The sequence below is a fragment of the Primulina tabacum genome, chromosome 5 (genome assembly GCF_025594145.1).
Source record: "Primulina tabacum isolate GXHZ01 chromosome 5, ASM2559414v2, whole genome shotgun sequence".
Classification (NCBI taxonomy): Eukaryota; Viridiplantae; Streptophyta; class Magnoliopsida; order Lamiales; family Gesneriaceae; genus Primulina; species Primulina tabacum.
Window position 1 is genome coordinate 11849754 of NC_134554.1, and position 20012 is coordinate 11869765.

At 34.3% G+C, this 20012-nt stretch overlaps 2 protein-coding genes across 11 annotated transcripts; both read right to left on the bottom strand.

Moving 5' to 3' along the window:
- Positions 1-728: 728 nt before the first annotated feature.
- LOC142546607 (CBS domain-containing protein CBSCBSPB3-like) lies at positions 729-8402 on the bottom strand. Of its 2 annotated transcripts, none has more exons than XR_012820492.1 (14): positions 8080-8402; positions 6640-6808; positions 6230-6362; positions 5446-5616; positions 5215-5293; positions 5008-5121; positions 4827-4893; positions 4153-4258; positions 3998-4056; positions 3074-3180; positions 2848-2984; positions 2336-2418; positions 2070-2246; positions 729-1329 (listed from the first exon to the last, which is right to left on the bottom strand). XR_012820492.1 is itself a non-coding variant. In XM_075654418.1 (14 exons), the coding sequence occupies exons 1-14, from the start codon at positions 8238-8240 to the stop codon at positions 1153-1155; spliced, it is 1653 nt and encodes a 550-aa protein (XP_075510533.1). In that variant the 5' UTR covers positions 8241-8399; the 3' UTR covers positions 729-1152. The 2 variants fall into 2 exon arrangements, 1 of the variants encoding a protein (XP_075510533.1); XM_075654418.1 differs by having other exon boundaries at positions 2157-2246; positions 8080-8399.
- A 2182-nt stretch (positions 8403-10584) lies between these two features.
- LOC142546594 (NAD-dependent protein deacylase SRT2) lies at positions 10585-16151 on the bottom strand. Of its 9 annotated transcripts, none has more exons than XM_075654392.1 (11): positions 16012-16151; positions 15270-15336; positions 14951-15185; positions 14451-14516; positions 13981-14026; positions 13165-13325; positions 12965-13094; positions 11805-11966; positions 11443-11570; positions 10998-11097; positions 10585-10917 (listed from the first exon to the last, which is right to left on the bottom strand). In XM_075654392.1, the coding sequence occupies exons 1-11, from the start codon at positions 16051-16053 to the stop codon at positions 10867-10869; spliced, it is 1188 nt and encodes a 395-aa protein (XP_075510507.1). In that variant the 5' UTR covers positions 16054-16151; the 3' UTR covers positions 10585-10866. The 9 variants fall into 9 exon arrangements, with proteins under 9 accessions (XP_075510507.1, XP_075510508.1, XP_075510511.1 ...); XM_075654393.1 differs by having other exon boundaries at positions 14951-15161; positions 15249-15336; XM_075654396.1 differs by having other exon boundaries at positions 16008-16096.
- Positions 16152-20012: the final 3861 nt, after the last annotated feature.

Genomic DNA, 20012 nt, shown 5'->3' on the forward strand with positions numbered 1-20012 from the left:
TTATGATGATATATTTCATTTTTCTTTCGGAATAATAGGCTGTTGTGTATATTATGAAGAGATTTTTTAAAAATAAATAAAATCACAACACATTTGGATAAAGATATTGATGAAACAATTATTGTTATCATTCAAATGTGTCAAACATGTGCTATGTCACAAAATTATTTGTGAATGTGGATTTAGACGAAATTACTGAATTTTTAAAAAAAAATATTTCTCATTAATTTTATTGAATGTGATTTAAAACAATTTTTTTTTATCAAATGTTAAAAAATAATAATATAGTTTCTCGAAAATTAAAGAATTAAATATGTATTAAGGTTGGTAGTCGACATCAATAGACTACACACGATAAGCATCATATAATTGACTTTGGCTAACACAATCTAAAATTTTGATATATGATAGTGATTATTAGCCAAAAAAATTAATCGACGTGCATTGTATTTAAGAAAGTTTTTAAAAATTAGCGAAAAAATAGTTTTTATTTTTATTTTTTATAATTACATTAATTTTTTCAATTTAAATATCTATTAATTTTTCATTGATTTTTAATAATATCATCCCGGTGCGATTTAAAATTGTCATTTAATTTATGAAAACACGTTTTTAAGTTTAACAAGCTTCGAATTCAGCCATTCCTCTTTCCGGTTAAATAAAAAAGATATTCACGAGTATAGCACTCCGGCAGGTATAAACTCAAAGATAAGATTGGTTCCATGGACTGATCTGTTTATTTGCACCAACTCGATACGCATATAAATATATATTGAACAACTTCCTTCGTACAAGTAGATATATACAAATTCATCTTTAAATTTTCCTTCAAGGCGTATTGCTCATGTATATATATTTAATAAAACATGAGATGAAGCATCTCGAATGCACCCATACACCAGCAGCCACTACATAGACCAGAACACCTGAACTTTTAATGGTATTTCTTACGAATGTAAGAACACAAAAACGATCGCTTGTAAGTTGTTCATTTTACCATTTCCGCCCTCTTTTGCCCTTTCTTGACACCCTGCTGTGTACGTTGTAACTAAAACCTTCCCAGATAATACAAAATTTGTGTAATCCATCGTATAGTTCCATACAATGGCTTTGCATCTCATCCCCGAGGACTGTGTCATCCCTTCCATGACATCATATCTTAGTACGTTTCAGGTAGACCAAAACCCCTATGCAAGTTAAAACCACTGCCCCTGCAAATATCCCAGTGCCGAGAGGGATCAATCTAGCTCTTCGTGCAGTCTCTGATTCAGGTGACAGCTTCCTCGTTACTTGACTGGCATCACAGTAATCCCAATGTAATCTCAAAACCTGGTTGACAAAAAAGACGCAAGATATGGACGCTGACATAAATACAGCCAAAATTATCAGAAATTAATATAAGCCCACTGGAAGCTAGGAAACATAATAACAATGAATACCAGTGCAATTTGCCAAGCTTTACCGGCCGCTAGCAGGTAAGTTCAACATAAAAAAATGTGATCAATTCTCTAAGCCTTCAGTATATATGCCACTGACCACATTCTAAGCTCTTATCTTTTTATATCAGATTGTGTTTATCATACATCATAAACTATATAAACTAAAATGATTATGATTCAGAAGAAGAAGCATGCTTCTTGGATGTACAAATTATCTAATTTTGCATTTTATGATGCTAAGAAGTAGATATTAAAAGCACGTGATAGATAAAAAGTGATTCATGAAAAACTTGGACATCACAATAATTTTGTTGATGATCGTTCATACTTGCGTTGATTTGTAGAATATAAAAGGTAAGAAAGCTATTTCTTCTCAAGAAAGTGGATGATAACTTAAGAATCAGACTTTGAACAAATAATTTGAGGCCACAAGAGATTCGGTTATAAGAATGAGGTTGCTGCATACTCTGAGATCTAAATGTGCCAGCGTTGGAAGAATGAACAGACAGATTTTTTTTGTGCCGTGGCTCTGTTAAAGATTCTAAAACCACCATCAGAAGTAGCAGGGACGAATAGTGGCTGTATAGAACAGACTGGCATTAGAACCACCAAAAGCTACAAGATTCTTACTATGCAGATATTCTAAATCTTTTCCTCCATCAAGAAGAGAGTGAATGTCCTTGTAAGATGTGGTTGGTAAAAAAATCATTCTCACACCTTTAGTCCAACTGATCTTGCATGGCTAACAGCACTGACAAGATCCGAGTCTGTCGTGAGCAGGACTTTATCTCCTTCATCATCTTCATACTAAAACAGAATTAGGAAAAGAAGTTAAAAGGTTTTAAATAGTTTGATGGCAAAATTTACCAAAATTCTTCAATGTTCTTTTTACTCACCAAAAGTTGAAGGCAAATCTGATCGTTTGATGCACCCACCCTTTGCATAACAGCAGAAACAAGCTCAGATAAATTCTCAAAGCCTGAATGGGAGGAATCGGAACATCGAACATCAAAAGGGATGAATATGGTCATTAAGCTTGATAACAAAAAGACTTGAGTCAACCAAAAATTCGAGCTCACTGACTAATACAACTAAAAATTGTCAACAGCCATGCATATAAACCCCATCAACCTTCTCATAGAGCACAATGCGAGTTCTTGTTGCACAGATATTTTGACATGTTATATATATTTTTCTTCATTAGTTTCACAAAACCAAAAACTAAATGCATAACCAACGCTGGATGCTGCTGCTTAAAAACTGATTTTGAAAAACAATTTTGTGTTTATATAAGAAATGGGCAACAATAAATACAATACCAAGTAAAAGATATACAATCATATGACAGAGTAAGAATCAAGAGTGTTCAGTTTCATCTAACGCCTGCACCAATAAAGTCTGAACTCACCAAAATTAAATCGATGCACACGTCGTTCATTGTCCTCAAATTTGAAAGAAAATGAATTCCCAAGACCAAGAGGTGGGTATGTAGACTTTGTATTTTCTGTTCCTTCTGATGCCATATATTGGGACATTGACATCTCACTGTACAGCAAAGCATGCAAGGACAGAAGTCATATCTATAGATCATTTAGTTAGTAGTTATGTTCTGAATAGAAAAGGTGAAGGAAAACCTATGAGTGTCATAGTCATCTGGGGGTTCTAGATTTAGTGCTGAATCCCAGAACTTTTGCATCACTGTATTTGCTACATCATTGGCAACATCAGAGCTACTTTCAACCTTCAAAGAATATTTAACCTTCTCAATTATCTAAACTCTCCGAGGAAAATCATCACTACCATGTTCACTTTAATTCTATTTCGTTCCCATTTTATTAAATGTCGATTCTTGTTCATATAAATAAATGCATATTTCAAAAACTTTTAACCCGGCAGAAATGCCTGAGTAAAAGAATATGCACTCACATTCACAAAAAATTTCTACTTCTACATCATAATGACTCTTTAAAGCAAAAGGCAGAGTAAATAAATACAAGATCCGGTAAAAAGTTAGATATAAGCAAAAGAAATTGGTAAGAGAGCTGACTAAAGTAATTTTTTATTATCCAATAAATGTGTCCTTCAAAACCACGAAAATCAGACAGATGCATAGAAATATCTTATTTATGCAACCTCATTGAGTATAAGAAGTATATAGACAGTCTTGCGTAAAAAAAAATTGCCACTAATATTCAAAGAACTAAAAAGAAGGTAATAATATCATCGACTCTTTATACTTGTGATAGATAACATGGCCATCAACTTCCACACCTGGAAGAATTCACTCAAGTTACCAAAACTCGAAAAAAGATTGTATCCCTTGAAAGAAAAACAAGATCGCATGTAATAAATAGAAGACATGAAGTTGGGAACAGTAGGCAATAAAAAGTTTAAATTGTTCTTCCTAAACATAATGAACACTGTTAAATTCCACAAATATACCAAACATGAAGGTGAAAACTCGGAATTTTGGTGACGAGAAAAAAATATCAAAAGGTAATAATCAATACATTATGCACCGGCCTGAAAACAACACTCAAAGGGCAAAAGAACTTTACCATAGAAATTGCTGCCTGAGTTATCTGCAAAACATCCATGCAGGCAGCAATACCTCCGTCTGCCGCTCTCCCAAATAATATAAAATGTATTAAAAACTTAAAGCCTGAAATCAGATCTTTTTGCTTAAAATAGAGAAGGATGGAAATACACTCACCTTTTTCCAGAACAGGTAAATGTAAAAATTTTCCATCATGCATTATATGCAATGCTTCAAGGATTGGTGTCTCCAGTGTTACACATTCAGGATTCTGTGTCATTACCTTGACAAAGAGAAGTAGCATTGGAAAAAGATAAAGCAACATCTTCATCCAAACAACTGTGGAGTAAAAGTTCGGTAACGCAGTCCACTAGGTCATTCAATTTTTAGTTTATAAATTACATAAATGTTTTTCACCACAAAATACAGCACAGCCAAAAGCCTAAAACAAAAAAATCAACGGTCTGAAGTCTGATCTATGGTCAACAACCAGATCAAGCAGAAAGGGATGCAACAATTCTCTCAGAAAAAGGTTGTTTATCATGTGCCTGGGAAACTATTGAGAAAGGACGTTTCAAAGTTCAAACAAGAACAAAAAATGGGGGGAAAGGTCATAAAGGCAGCAAACAAGACACCTAGCAAAAAATGGGAAAACTTGTAAGAACACTTACAGAAATTTGAGTTTACTATGTCAATACTATCATAACAACTAGGGAGTAAAAAGGATCTCATGATAACTGTCTTTACAAGACATGATAATCTGATCATATCTGTAAGTCACATGATTGATGATGCAATAAGAGAACACAACACAATTTTGAAACTGGAACAAGAAAGAAGCAGCTCCAAACCTTTTCCACTAAAGTCAGCTCGGGAGAGAGATTTTGGGCCACAACCCGCATGAGTATATCCTTTGAACTGCAACAATATCCAAATAATAACCATGAGCAAGGATAAAAAGCACAGATCAATTCAGACTCCACTACATGAATATATAATAAAGTCAAAAGATATTCTGGACAAAAGTCATACGTTAATATCCCCTGAATCTTATTTCCTGTCATGACAACCACCGAATTGATTCGTAATTCACGCATCTTTTTAGCAGCAACATAAACAGGATCTGAAGGAGACACTACTGCAACCCTGAATTTGTGATAAATTACAGAGTAAGTTTAAATGCAGAGCCTATAAGATAATTTTCCATCTAAAGGAATAGGCTAGCAAGTTCTGTTTTACCTAGAATTATCGGAAATGATAGCTGATAAAGAAGGTTTGAAAATGCGTTCCCTGAGAATTTCTACAAAAGCTGATGGTGCTGAAATACAGAAGAAAACAAAATTTAAAAAAAAAAACAACTATAGTGGAAGTTGAATTAGCTGACAAACAAACCTTATAATTTTTTACAGAAAATATTCCTTGTCGAGAACCATTATTTTACAAACAATAGCCACAGAAATACCAACTGACCCGAGAAATTGCTCCTGAACTGACGTTCAACTCCTTCAACTGCTGCTGCAATGGCACTTCCCTGCTCTGCGGCCTTCTCCATTCTCGATATGGCATCATAAAGACATTTTGTGATATCTAAAAGAGCTATAACTTCTCCATTCTCAACAACAGGGAGGTGCCGGAATTTACCTATTGTAGGTAAAAGGAAAGCAGGAAAGTTGACACTGTACTTATAAGTAAAATGTGCATGTTCCAAAACATATTAGTGGAGCAACTTAACTGAAACATAAAACCTAAGCTGATGAATTATTAGGCTAAGAGTAATTTTTTAGGCATATCTTGTTGGAAAATAATGGAAGTAGAGTGGTAGCATAATATATACTTATAATTGACATTTCAAAGAAAATTATAACCTAGGTAAGTAAAATATTTAAAAAATGATGACACAGGTATCAGCAACGTTTGAGGTCATAAAGCAAGACAACCACCCAAGTTCAAGGAGCAGAACCATTGCCACATTTTTAAAAAGCTTGTTTTTATCTGGTGATCAATCTACATGTGCCACCGTAGTAGCAATTTTCTCAGTCAAGAATAAGAATGACTTTACCCTGCCACCGTAAGCTTCGCCATAGTACACCATTATCTTTCTGCTAAAGTTGCCAATTCTTTCGACTGTATTAAATCCATATGATGTCAACAACGTGTATATTATTTCAAATTCACTTTCTTACAATCAACCAAATTCAAAAGGCTTGTGCAGTAAGCATTGTGATAAGGAAAAAAACGACTCAGAAGAAGCAACCTTGAACCATCTTCTGAAGAGCCTCAATAGCCAATGAATCTGAATTCACAAATATTGGATTTCTTGTCATCACTTTCGAAATTATTGTTTGCTCAGGCCTCAACTCCTCAGCTATTACTCTGGTTGCAATGTCCTATTCATACAAGACCATAGTTAGTATAAAAAAATTCTAGACGATAAAGTTATGTGTTAGATCTTAATAGAATTGGAGATCATTAGTTCCATGACAGATAAGGTGTTCACTGCAATAAGCCTATTCAGAAACATTGCCTTATAATGCACCATCTTCCATCTCCTTCAGGAAAAAAATTTTAAAAATTCAAAACAATCAAACCAAGCGTAACCAAACCAAACCAAACACATTCACAGTAATCATGGATCGATTGCTAGTTACACACCTACAGGAATACCTTATCAGTTACAATTCCAGAAAGCAGAGCATTAGCATCAGTTAGCAAGACAGCATCAACACGCCGGGCTGCCATCCTCCTACAGGCATCTGACACAGTGGTCCCTTCAGGAATTGTAAGTGCCTTAGATAGCCTTAGTTTCTTCACTGTCCTTTCCCCAACAACAGAGCTACGTATACAGTCAACAAATATTATGCCAGCATGCATAGGCAGGGAGTGGGTACAAAAGATGGAGTCAAAATATACATTCAAACATACAAGTAAAAGAGGGGGGGAAGTTGGGAGGAACTAGGAAACCACTTTATATTTGAACCTAAATTCTCTCCCTTGATACACTACACTGGGAAAAAATGCACCAATACCATGTTAAAAATATAATAAGATGGCCACTTGCTGGTTAAAATTTTTCAGTTACAGATGATACATGGATGACAATTTAATGCAACAAAATACTAAAAAAACCAGAGGAGAAACTGAAACAATCTACATTGATAATGACAGAATATGAGTGCAAGAAGCAAGCCTAACCCCCGACAACTACCATTATAGGTGAGATCTCTTCATGCTTATTAGTCATTCCACAATTGTTGTAGAGCCAAAACGGGACACGTGACATAACCGACACTCACCTGGTCCCCCTTTCCACTATATTGACTCTCTTGACAGGAGCACCAATATTGGGATTTGGGCCATAAGTCTAAAAGAAAGTCCAAACCCAAAAAACCAGCCTTTTAAATGGAACTGTGGAAGAAAAGAACCCCTCAAACCTAATAGGCACTCCACATTTTACAGTGAAGCAAATGTAGACACGGACAATACTACAAACAGTTACACAAAGGTAGTCTTTTCACAGGCTGCCGTCCCTTCTGCTAAGTCAACTTTCTGAATGAGTGTAATAATGTTAGGACTTAAGGCCATAAGCCAAAGAGAGAGCCCAAATCGAAAAACATAGCTCTCTACATTGGGGATATTGTCAAAATCAAACTTATTAGTCACTTCATAACTCATATGAGGCCATGGTGGGACATGGAACATCGTAAATATATCAATACTACCTATTTACCAAAAGACCATGTGAATTTCCATATATATCACTCTCAATACACATCTGGCCGGACCCAGATTATATATATCATAAATTTCAAACCCACATGTGCATTTAAATTTTCTGCCTCTGTATTTTCAATTAACGTGGCAAACTGACAGTAAAAGGATCCACGTAACAAGCTAAATTCCTCTTAACACCGCGGACGCTAGCAGTCCCACAAGTGATAGAGGTTGTTCGAGTTCCGGACTCAGAATATTTCAGCTTCAAGATTTAATCCTTTTTCTCCCAAGACCCATCATTCCAAAGTTGAATTTAATTCTTAAATAAGATACAAAAAAAAATTATTTAATAACGAGAAATTTTACACGATAAAATAAATCAGGGAAGCTTACGATTGAGTAGGGGAAGTAGGCTTGGCGTGAAATCCATTAGCGGCGGCGGCGGCGGCGCCGTTATCGGAAGGTAAAGCCGACGACTTCCTCACGGTGGATGAATTACGTCTTTGAATCGTACTGCTGCGTCTGGGTGGCGGAGGACCCATTTGACCACTCATTTCTCCCCGTTATATCTCGCTTCAATCACCCAGTCATCTACAACGACAATTCTACAGGGAATTAGGGCAGTTATTCAGGGTATGCCCTAACCCTCTCCCCTCCAGAAGAGCCGCGGCAGAAATTTTAATGGAAGCTTGCTATATATATATATATATATTTATTTATTTATTTAAATGGTTGAGATCAAGTGTCTCTTCATGTTGGTATATTTCAGTTCTTACATTAATTAGTGGCTCTCGCTGTACTCCAAATCCATCAGTGGCAAACACCGACATAGTTGCTAACGACTTTTCAGGTCCACAGAAAATTATGAATCTGTGAACTGCAAGGGTCGGTTACTTTAATTCCAGGTTCTAAGACGGAGCGCCTCGATGTGTGAACGTGGAGTTCCAAGCTTAAGCAAGATTAGCAAATACTTAAAGTTGAAAAAAAGTTTTTTATTTTTAGTGTAATTATAATTATCTTAAACCAATAAATAGATAAAATAATATAATATGATAAATTTAAGTATGATGCATTAATTCTCATATTTATAAAAGAATAAAAATCTCAAAATTGCAATCTTTATTTGTTTTTGCAATTATATCATATTAAAAAATGCTAAATATTTATCAAATCATTATCAGAGATATACTTAATCATAATTAAAATTAAAAAATAAACATCGAAATTATAAACCTAATTTATTATTTTAAAATTATAAGGACATACCTTCAAAATACAAAATTTAAAAACAAGTATATGCTATTAATTGTGCTTAAGCACACTTAATTAAACACCTTGATTACGCATGATTCGATCAGATTACATTTTAACCGTTTTTTTCCGCTTTTCTCCGAAGTGGGGCGTTTTTGTCGAGCTTCAAGCTTAAGCGTGCTTAAGCCGGGCCTTTTAGAACACTGCTTTAATTGACGAAGAAACATACTTGTTATTTTCATAACCATACATTAACATATGTATTTATGTTTTAAAACAAAAAGATTATTGAATTTATTGCCATATCTATAAGTTCAAATATTAAAACTGATTGTTGTTTTGCCTTCGATAAACCAAAGTTTCTGGGAAATTGTTTCGGTATGGTATCAAAATCACGAGGGTCAAACGTTCAAGACCTTCAAAATAAGGAATCCCATTTAATTCATTATGTTGGCCCCGAGTGATGTTTATTATCTAACACACACATTTTTTTATGAAACACTCTCAATAGCATGTCTCTTATTTGTCTCATTATAAAAAAAATATTACGTGAAACCTCTTTACAAGAAGCTTTGTCGTATCTAATATTTGACCAACTCCGATATTTTAGATACCAATTTAGTATACATTTTTCCATTATCTAAGAAGAAAGTGCTAGGCTCGAGCTTACCGAACAAGATTTCAATAGAGGTAACTGGTCGAAGAAACGAGGACATGACTGCTTCACAAAAAAAATCGTGAGTTGCCAGAGACGTTTGACATATAATTTCTAACACGCAAGATCCTCAACTCCAAGCCCCACCACAGGCCGTCTCCAGAAAATTGGAAGCCCTGAGTTATTTTTTTAGGGAATATTTTATATAAATTTTTTATTAAATATAAAAATATTACATACGAGCTGATAATCAAATATACATAACTCACTAATATCCAATATGCTATGTTTTATAAATTATAAAAAAACGTTATATATAGACTAAAAAAACTCAATGAATTAACACTGTTAACTTGCTCACGAGTAAGAGATGAATCTATGTATTATAATAAAAACACGATAAAAATCATCAAAACAATGAAGCGTAAATAATTGATTTTTGTGACAAAATACATATAACAAAACAAATACAACTTATAATTTAAATACTAACACATGAAAATAATTATTATAATCGAATTGTGTAAAAATCAATCCAAGAGCTAAATAAACATTTTACAAGATTATAGAATCCTAGAGACCAAAAACCAAATCAACTAAAAATAAAACACCAACCGCAACACACGAACGGATAAGAAAAAACGCATTCAATAAAAAACAACACGATATATAAATGGCTCAATTTGATAAACATAACTCACCTGAGTGGATAATTTAACAAAGAAAGAGAGAGACGTTTTTTTAAGAATAAAGGAGGTTTTTTTACGCAAAGAAATGAGGAGCAAAAGTATAAAAATTTGACCACCATTTTAAATTTTCTGCAAAAAATTTGAGATGCTCACTAAGATTTTTAGTGAAAAAAAATAAAATTAAATTGAGCACCCACCGAGGGGAGGCCCTAGGCTGCCTACCCTTGGAGCCGGCCCTGCCCGACCAGCTCGAGCCATATACAGCTAATTGCAAAAGAAATCTAACAGAGATAAAAACACAAGTTAATCGAAAGGATAAATGTACCACAAAAATCGTCTTAATCATGTGTAACATAGATACAATATGTCCGGTATACAGTAACTGGAGTTCATGTGAATTAAGGCATGACTACCCTAAACATTCTATGTTCATATTTATAAACAGTGGTAAACACAAATTAAGCAGTGCCCGTCATATTTGCCTTGCTCGATTGAATAAAATCACGGTTAAAGAATGATATAATGGATCTGATAATGATTCACCACAGAAACACAGTAATGATATACACTGTTTCCCCCATGGAGCTAGAGTTGAGGGATGCTAAGAGATCCAACTGAAAGTAATCTGGGCAATATCTGCACCATTGTTTGATTTAAACAAGCAGAAAATTCTATAATACAGTTACTGTCAGCAAGAGGATTTAAACGAACTATACCTCCCCCAGGCGCGTACTAATTTTTAAAGGAACAAAATCATCAGCTCTCGTCACGCCAACATTTACAATTGCGGTAGCAGCACCAGCCTCGTGAGCAGCCCTGTACAAGAGTTCATAATTGCCCAATCTACAGTGTCCTTTTAGCCTATAAGCTAACAATATCAAAGGTAACTTTTTTATTTATTATCACGAGTACATTAATTTTTAATTATATGTAAGTGGTAATCTTCCATAACTAAAGATATTCTATTTCACATCTTAAGCTGTCGCTTATGAGAAGTGTAATGCACAAACTTTTCTTTTACCGGTTTCAGGATTTCAAAAGTGTGGAAAATTTCAATATTGTTGGGCAAATATTTGTATTTTTCACTGAATAAATATTTATATTCTTCTCTATAATATCCTAATAGAATAAACAGTGAGTAAAAATTAGTTCGGAATATACCTGATCAGCCGGAAAGCAGACATGGTCATCAAAGATGAACCGAGTGCAAGAAAAGCATCACATTCCTTTGCAGCTTCCATTGCTCTATCAGCTCTACCCTTGGGGACATTGTCGCCAAAAAAGACAACCTGGCAATGTCATATTGCATGTTACAAAATAATAAACAAAAATTTCTGTAGAACATTAAACAAACTAAAATAGTATAATGAATTACCATCGATTGTCTATTTTTAGTGGCAGATACACAGATAAATGGATGCATATATTAGCTATGTAAGTAACAATGCTTTATCACACCATTCAAAACTTGGTGCCAGGTTTTCTGGGATTGCTAAAACCACGTGAAAAAGCAAATTGCTTACATCAGGTTTCAGTATTCCATTGCATTTATGGCAAGTAGGAATATGATATTCCTCCTCCCAGAACTTCTCATCTATTTCAATATCTCCATCAGGCCTCTGTTTCATTCCAAAGCTCTTATCCGAGCGGCTGTCATAATCTAGACTCTCAATTGCTTCTGCCCACTGAAATCATATTAAGTATTTTTGCTTCAATTTCTATAGAAACAAACACGACATGATGGCTAAAAAGATTACCTTCGATCTTTTCTGTAACACAAACAAAGGAGCCAACTAATATGGAATGGAATTTCTAGTTCTTGTGCTTCTCAAGTTTGTAAATTAATAACTTGTGTGTGTGGTGACCGTGAAAAGTCTTTATTGTTGAGAAAAAAGAAGCCTTCAGAATTTAATGATGCATCATAAAAGAGAGAAAAACTATGACCGAGTGTAGTGTTTTGATGGAGCAAAGCCATGCTTTAAAAAAAAATTAACAAGACTGACAAAAATATATCAACTTCTATGTGTTTCCAAGTAGATTATAGCTCAAAGAGAGAATAAATTATTTTCACTAGAGAAAACAAAATATATCACTAGTGAACATTTATCAATTCAGATAGTCATTTGAGGACCTGCTAAGCAAACATTCATATCTCAGAATCGCAATAAAGGGGTCACTGTCATCCTAAAGAAAACTACTAAATGTAAAAAGGAGAAATCTAGGAAAGATGATTGAATTCCAGACAAATTAAAAGAAAGTAATGATCGGGACTAAGACTGATACTGTCCAACATGCTGCCAGTAGGATCATAGCAGAAGCAGATACATCAGAGTCAATATATAAAAATAATATCTTCAATAGAACCTCATAAAAAATCAAAGAATTTGATTGAAACCATAGATTTGACATGCCACAGATAAGTTTGTCCTGACAAGATTTCTTTCTTTCATTCGTTTATTTTCTTTTCTTTTTTTGAGAAATCTTGTCATAAGATTTAATGAGAAGAAGCTTTTCACATGCTGCATGACGTATTTAAAGAAAGTGATTTATTTTCAAAATAAAAAGAAAGTTCCTCAATTATACTAATCCGAATGAAATAATAGCTGGAGAGTAAATTCTTGGATAAACTACATCGAGAGCAAAACTCCAATTCAGATATAATCATTTATACCAAAGGACAAACCTTTGGATTCAGAGCCTTCACTTGATCTTGAAATGAATCTCGGGATATAGAAAAACCACATTCTGTACAAGAAACAATATATACAGTCCCGTGTAATTCAAGAGGGTTGTTACCAGCACGATGGTGCAACCTGAGAAAAGAAGGGATATGCTGTCATTGTAGGAAATCTAAAAGAGAAAACCTTACATGACAAACCATACCGATCTACATTTTGAGTCATCATAAAACTTATACGACCAGCTTTCTCGAGAGATGCCAACGCAACATGTGCTGGCCCTGGTTGTGCAGCAGTAAATCTTCTCCATCCAGCAAAGCTCCTTGCCCAGTACCGCCTCCGGGAGCGAAGGGAACGGAGAAATTCCTGTTCATTGAGATAGTACGAATCTAGAACTTTAATTCTCATACAACACAAAATATGGACAAACACAGAGCACATACAATAAAGCATCGGTTCAAAAGTGTCGCAAGCAAACAAATCAAAATTAACAAGAACTATAGAAGACAAATCTTTTACGCCTTAAAGCATTGAGTTTAAGCAATCGAGATGCCAGTGTTGCATTGGTGTCCATGATGTACATGTATTAAGTTGAACAGGAAGCAGTCCTGTCCAGAATTGATTGATAAAGTAAATATTGACACGACAAGCACCGACATCCTTTAACTCCGAAATTAAATAAATATAAGCTACTTTTCCTATGCATTTAACTGGATTTCCCTAAGTTATTGCTAATTTATGCATGACTAGATTTTTAGTAATCCTGGTTTGAATTTGATAAAATTGCTGTGAGTCAGTCCAACGCTTATATTCAATACTGGTGAGTGAAATTTAAAATCCTCTAGCACGAAATTTATGAGAAAAGCAAACTTTTTGAAATGATCACAATTGCATCGGATTCACACCACCATTATAAGTTATGCAGTGCACACCCAGACTATAGAACTGGGGCAAAAATCTCAAATGAAATTTAATATAATATAGAGAAGATATAAAAAGGCAGCAAATGCTTTCTAATCACCTGATGAGTTATTGGCCGAAATCCAGTACTGTAAGCTCCATTTGGACTGCAAAATGGTAAATATCAGAGCTTGAAAATATGTATTTAAGTACATAAAGTGATTGATTAAGTTTTAGAAGCTGAAACAAAGTCAGCATTGACAATCATTAAAAAATAAAGATACAGAGCCAATATTGTAGTTTGTAAATTCAATACCGAGCTGTAAATTTGTTTCTGGTTAGAATTTTCAAGCTAGATTGCCATGTTCAGATATCAGGGAAATCTCCAAGTCAACATGGAAAAGTTGTAATTTTTAGCAGCCAGGAAACTTCATTAATAAATATTGAGTCCAGCAACAGATGATCAGATAATGAGTCTGTAGTCCGGATACTTAACATTATTTCAGAAAATAAAGAAGGTCATGACCACAAAACCTATTAGCATGTCACCGCATCACCAGGTAAACACTTCCATAGGAGGTCAAAAACAACCTTCTATAATCAGGAATTCCACTCTCCGTGCTTATCCCAGCTCCAGTCAAGACAACAAGCTTCGAACTGCAAAAAACAGCACAAAATAAGTGTAGTTCAATTTGCATAGAGATAGTTGAAGGTATGGTCCAGCTTTGTATGATCAGATAAACATTTATTGGCAGGTCATATTTCGAATAAAATGGTTGGTGCAGGAGCAGCAGGACATAAACCCAGGAGCAATTTTGACAAAACTTTGGGGATTGAAGATTCAACTGTTTGGTCAGGGTGTAGTGCCAATGCAGGTACAAAGTCCAAGAGAAACAAGATCCTCAGCAGATTAGTAACATGTAATATCCGCAGACAACCTGATTTCATATATAACCAATCTTATGAATTCATTGAGCCTATGATGTTCAATTTCAGCTAAAAGAAAAAACCATGCATATCTAAGAAAGCAATTATTGCCATTTTAATAACTTTTTTTAGCTCTTTGGTCCCTTACAGGACACCATGCATACCTTCTGTTGAAAAATTGACACAAGAGATCTATATCTTGATCTCTAGGTGGATCTGAATAAGGGACCATCTTTTTGTCTCTCAGAAAATTTGAAGGTATTTCTTTATTTTCCATCTGGGCCCCAGAAGGTAATATATGATAAGATGTCTGCACAAGTTTGACAGATGCTCGAGAAGATATGAATCTGATAGACATCCACAATGTTTTCCCATCTTTGCTAATCAATCTGACAGTATCTGACACATAGGAAGAACATACAGTGGACAATCAGCTAATTACAACAATAACAGGTCAAAGACAAGGAAAAAAATGGAACTTACCCAAATTTCGTCCATAAGAGTTTCCGGTAAACAATGTTCCCAGCAACTCTCTCGCGCCTTTAATTGTCTGCATGCTCCAGTTAGCTTTGACTATTCCAATTGTTTCGAAATACAAAAGACCAAGCATTTATTGGAATTTTCAATAATAAAAGCGTGAACACAAAGACTGCATTTTCGTTTAAAAAAAAAAGTTGACCTTTGTTTGTAGAATCTTACAGAAAGAGAGGCCAATAAAGAAAAAAACATTGTTCAACCCTTCCCTTCAGAGTTCAGACTGCACTAACTCAAATCACTACATAATACATCTTAAATTGTGATTAATTTCACATTTAGCTCACATGGCCTGAGGACTAGTCTACAAGTGGGAGCTACGTGAATAACCACCAGGAAAAGCAAGTGACATGAAAAATGAAAGTAAAAGGTCTTAGAAACCATCTGATTCTTTGGAATGATCAAATACATATCCCGATTTAACATTCCAGCCTTCACAAGAGCAAGAATAGACATAAATTTACACCAAAACTCAGTTTCAAATTCTTTCTTCAGGGAATTCAAAGGTATCTACGCTACACGAACACATTAAAACAAAAGATACACCACATATCTAGCAAGAGACTGCATTGAAACTTGGATAAGAATTAGCATCCACAAACATTGTAGGTTAAAAAGCGTAGACACCCAATAACGAAGAAAGATAAAGCCTGCGGTGAAAAATGTAAAAGCGGGCAGAAAAGAGACCTACAGAAATGAATGGTCGAAGAGGCGAACGCAGAGCCATAGCCATTTTCAGAATCTTGGACTTTTCAGGCTTGCTGGCATTAAAAAATGAATCTTGATCGGTACCATACCCAAGGCATCGGAGAAATCGCTAATTAATTTGAATTTTCGATACTATAAAACATTTCATTTGTTAATTAAAAATCATTTTTGTAACAAATAAAAACAAGAACTATTGTACTAAAATTAATTGTAGGTTACTTCAGACAAAAAATATTAGTAGAATAATTGTATTTTTACCACACACAAATACTATTGTTTAGAGTTTATTTATTTTCCCCAATTTAATATTAAATTAATAAATTCAATGAGTTTTTATTTTTAACGAATTTATTTGAGCATGTATTTTAGTTATATATTTCAAATGACATATATATTATATATCGTTTGAAATCTATCACAATTGTAATTGAAGTTACATAATTAAATAGATTTAAAATTGGATCTATTGATCAAAAGAATTCATCGGTTCTCTTCCCTTAATTGGCATTCGATCCACACAATATACAAGCTAATTAATTCATCTGTTTTTAGGAACGGTGTTTGTAGTATTTTATCAGGAATTAAATGATGGAGCTTACTGTTCGTCCCCTCTACGGTAATCGGTGTCTTTTTCATTCTTTCAAGGAAGCAAACTATTTTTTCATTGCCATTTGTTGATTGGTCGGTCGTTGTGTGTTGCCAGGGTCAATCTGGAGGAACCAGAAATGGATAATAAGCAAAATTCCATTCGCTTCCCCCTTTTACATATGTGGACTGTTTCACCATCTACGTTTTGTATTGAAAGCAATTTTTGACTGGATTTGGATAAGGAATACAAAGACAGATTGATGGCACAATCTGTTGATAATCTAAAGAATCAAACACAGCAATTTATCGCGGTCCAGGCTTAAAGAACTGCCCTGTATCCACTTTGATATTGAGATCAATTCCACTATATCCAAGATGAAGAGTATCCTACTCAAGTGCAAGAGTTTTTCACTCATTGCCTCTCTACAGCAGTAACACTTTCACACAGACTTGCTTCTAATTTGATCAATCCTTTTCCTTGGATACATCAGAATTAGTTCCTCATACTCACAATCTTCTATGTTGCACTGTCCTTATTTATACTAAAGACTAAGCCAAGAGTTTTCTTTGAATCTTGATTCTATGTGGCAATGTTCTTTTTCCCACCCTGAACCATCTGGCTCATAACATCCCATGCTAGATAGAGGTTCATGTATTGAGCATAAGTGAACCAAATCCCTTCAAATCTGCACCTTGGTTAACTTATGACCTCTAGATCGGTTCCTCTGTTACCGCGGAGCTTCTTTCATCTTTCCATCACTGACCAAGTCTAAATGATGTTGAAATTTTGTACTAGTGACTAGCTTATTTACATATCAGCAGGATTATCCTTTGTTGAGATCTTTTCCATTTCATTCTCTCCCTGTTCCACCAGGCTTCAAATGAAATGCATCCTTGCATTGATATTTCGGTCCTGCATTGGATTTCGAGTTAAATGCAAAACACTTTGGCTGTCACTAAAAAACGCCACTATTGGTACCAAACTAGTAACGACGCGACCCACACAAGCTAAATCTCTTGAAAAGTAAATAGTCCAAAGATAAAAGGGAAGTTGTTCTTTTTGTCTATCCTAATCTCGACCTAACATTTTCATATTTTAAAGTTTGTACTTGTTTTTTTATTTTTGTAACGTTACTCTTAAACAATATCTTTTACCTATTTCAGCATCTACGTAATGTTTCGTGTTTACCTTCTTAGGCGTGGGTTCCTATGGAATGATGAGGTATGTGGTGTTTCAAATCTTTTGGTGGTTTAGTATTATTTTTTCCAAATTGTTGTCTCATTACTACCTTACATTTAAAATATCATCTGATTCTTGCAAAATATTTACTTAATAAAATCTAACAATGGCCTCTTTTTCATAGAGGCAATCGCCAAGTCGGACTCGCCACAATGAGATTTTTGAGGCTTGTGTCTTTAACTTTTGATAATGCTTTACTTTTCTTATTAGGATTTCTTAGTAGCACTGTCTTAGGTTTTTTTGTATTATTAATTTCAATGGGTGGTGTCGTTTTGCAGTATTACTGCAAAACGATGCGTCCGCTGCAGCTTTTTCAGCACCTGCGATGTTCGTTGTAGGTGTAAGTAGACGCTGCAGGTTCAATAATTTCACCATAAAATTGATCAATTCTTTCCTATAAATAAAGTCATCATATAAATAGTAAAATAATCAAACGAAAAAAGAAAAACAATATTTATTTATTTTATTGTGCACATATATTAAGTATCGTATTATCCTGCTGGTTTTCGGATACGAGATATCCACCCTAGTCACTATGGTCGTATTTGCCCAATTGACACGTCTGAGGGAATCAATGTTGGACTTATTGGATCCTTAGCAATTCATGTGAGGATGGATAAATTTATGCTTAATAACTTTTTAAGTTTTTTTTTATATATATTATCATCTGATTCTTACAAAAGATATACTTGATAAAATCTAATAAGGGCCTCTTTTCTATAGAGGCAATCGCGAAGTCGAACTCGTCACGATGAGATTTATGAGGTTTTTGACATTAACATTGCTTGTTCTTTAACTTTCGATAAAGCTTTACTTTTCTTATTGGGATTTCTTAGTAGCACCGTCTTAAATAACAGTGTAATATATTAGGACTTCCACTCTAATTATTTGGGATCTTGTAAAGGTCGACTTAGTTTGGTAATACTAATAATGACGTCTGATTATTTAGTTTCAAGGATATGTAGAGCTAAGTTGATAGTCCAGATATGATGAATAGCCGTGCCCTTGGCCAGCCTTTTTGCATTATGCGAGATGATCTATTGAGAAAGAATGCCATGTTTGGCTAAAGTCACGACATCTTTCAGTTTGTTTTTACTTAATTTTTTTTTTCCTTCTTGGTTTTAGCTTACTCAATCTTATAAAAAAAAAGGGTCATTTTTCCAATGAAGAGAACGGGGAATTGCGTCATTTGAGACACAGTCGTAAAAGGTGCGCGCCTGGTTGCTCCTAGGCGTTGGGATACCCCGTAGGTGCATGCGGCCTTGTTGGGTGTTCCTTTTTCTGGGTGCTAGTTCCGATTGAACGCACCTATCTGGAATTTTGTTTCCTTGTTTTTCTAGCAATAATGCAATTGCATGACCTTTTTTTTCCCTCTCTGCTAGTCAATATTTCAAATCCTATGATATAATTGAGAAAGACGAAGAAGATGTTAAACGAGGGAGATAGCTGAAGTTTTTCTTCATTATTCCATTTTATTTATTAATGAACTTTTGATGTACATTATTATTTTATATTGGCTTTATTATTATCATTTTTTTTTTGCAATCTATTTGTAATTGTGATTAAGTTTATAATAATTTATAAGCTGATAAAGATTCGTTCTGCACAATTCAATGTGATTTTGTTCTCCTTTTTGTGTCTTAAAGAAACCATAAATCTACAATGTGAGGTATCATAAAGTTAAAAATAATATTACTGTATATAGTAATTTGTATGTATAAGTGATAGTGAATATCACATTGAAGTATATAAACATTGGGGCCTAATCTCAACTTTTGTTTTCTAATGGATATCTAATGTTTGAGCTTTGGTAAGCCATCTTGCTGCCATGCGGCGCATTTTAGGTATGTATTTTGATTGGGGAAAAAAAACCATAATTTCAATAATTGTATTATATGGTTAATACTAATTTTATTTATTTACTCCCTCATATTTAGTCTTAAAACGAGAGCAAACCACTAGTGAACTTCTGCGTTTGATTTCCTATTTTCAACAGTTAGCTTGGCTTCAATGTATTAGCAAGATTCTTTAGACATTTGTGGGTCTTTTGTATTTTATTGTTCTTTAATAGGTTATTGTCGTGTTAGGATAAAATAGACACCAATTTTCAAATATTATTAATTTTATGTGGAATTGAATGCTAGATTAATTTATCA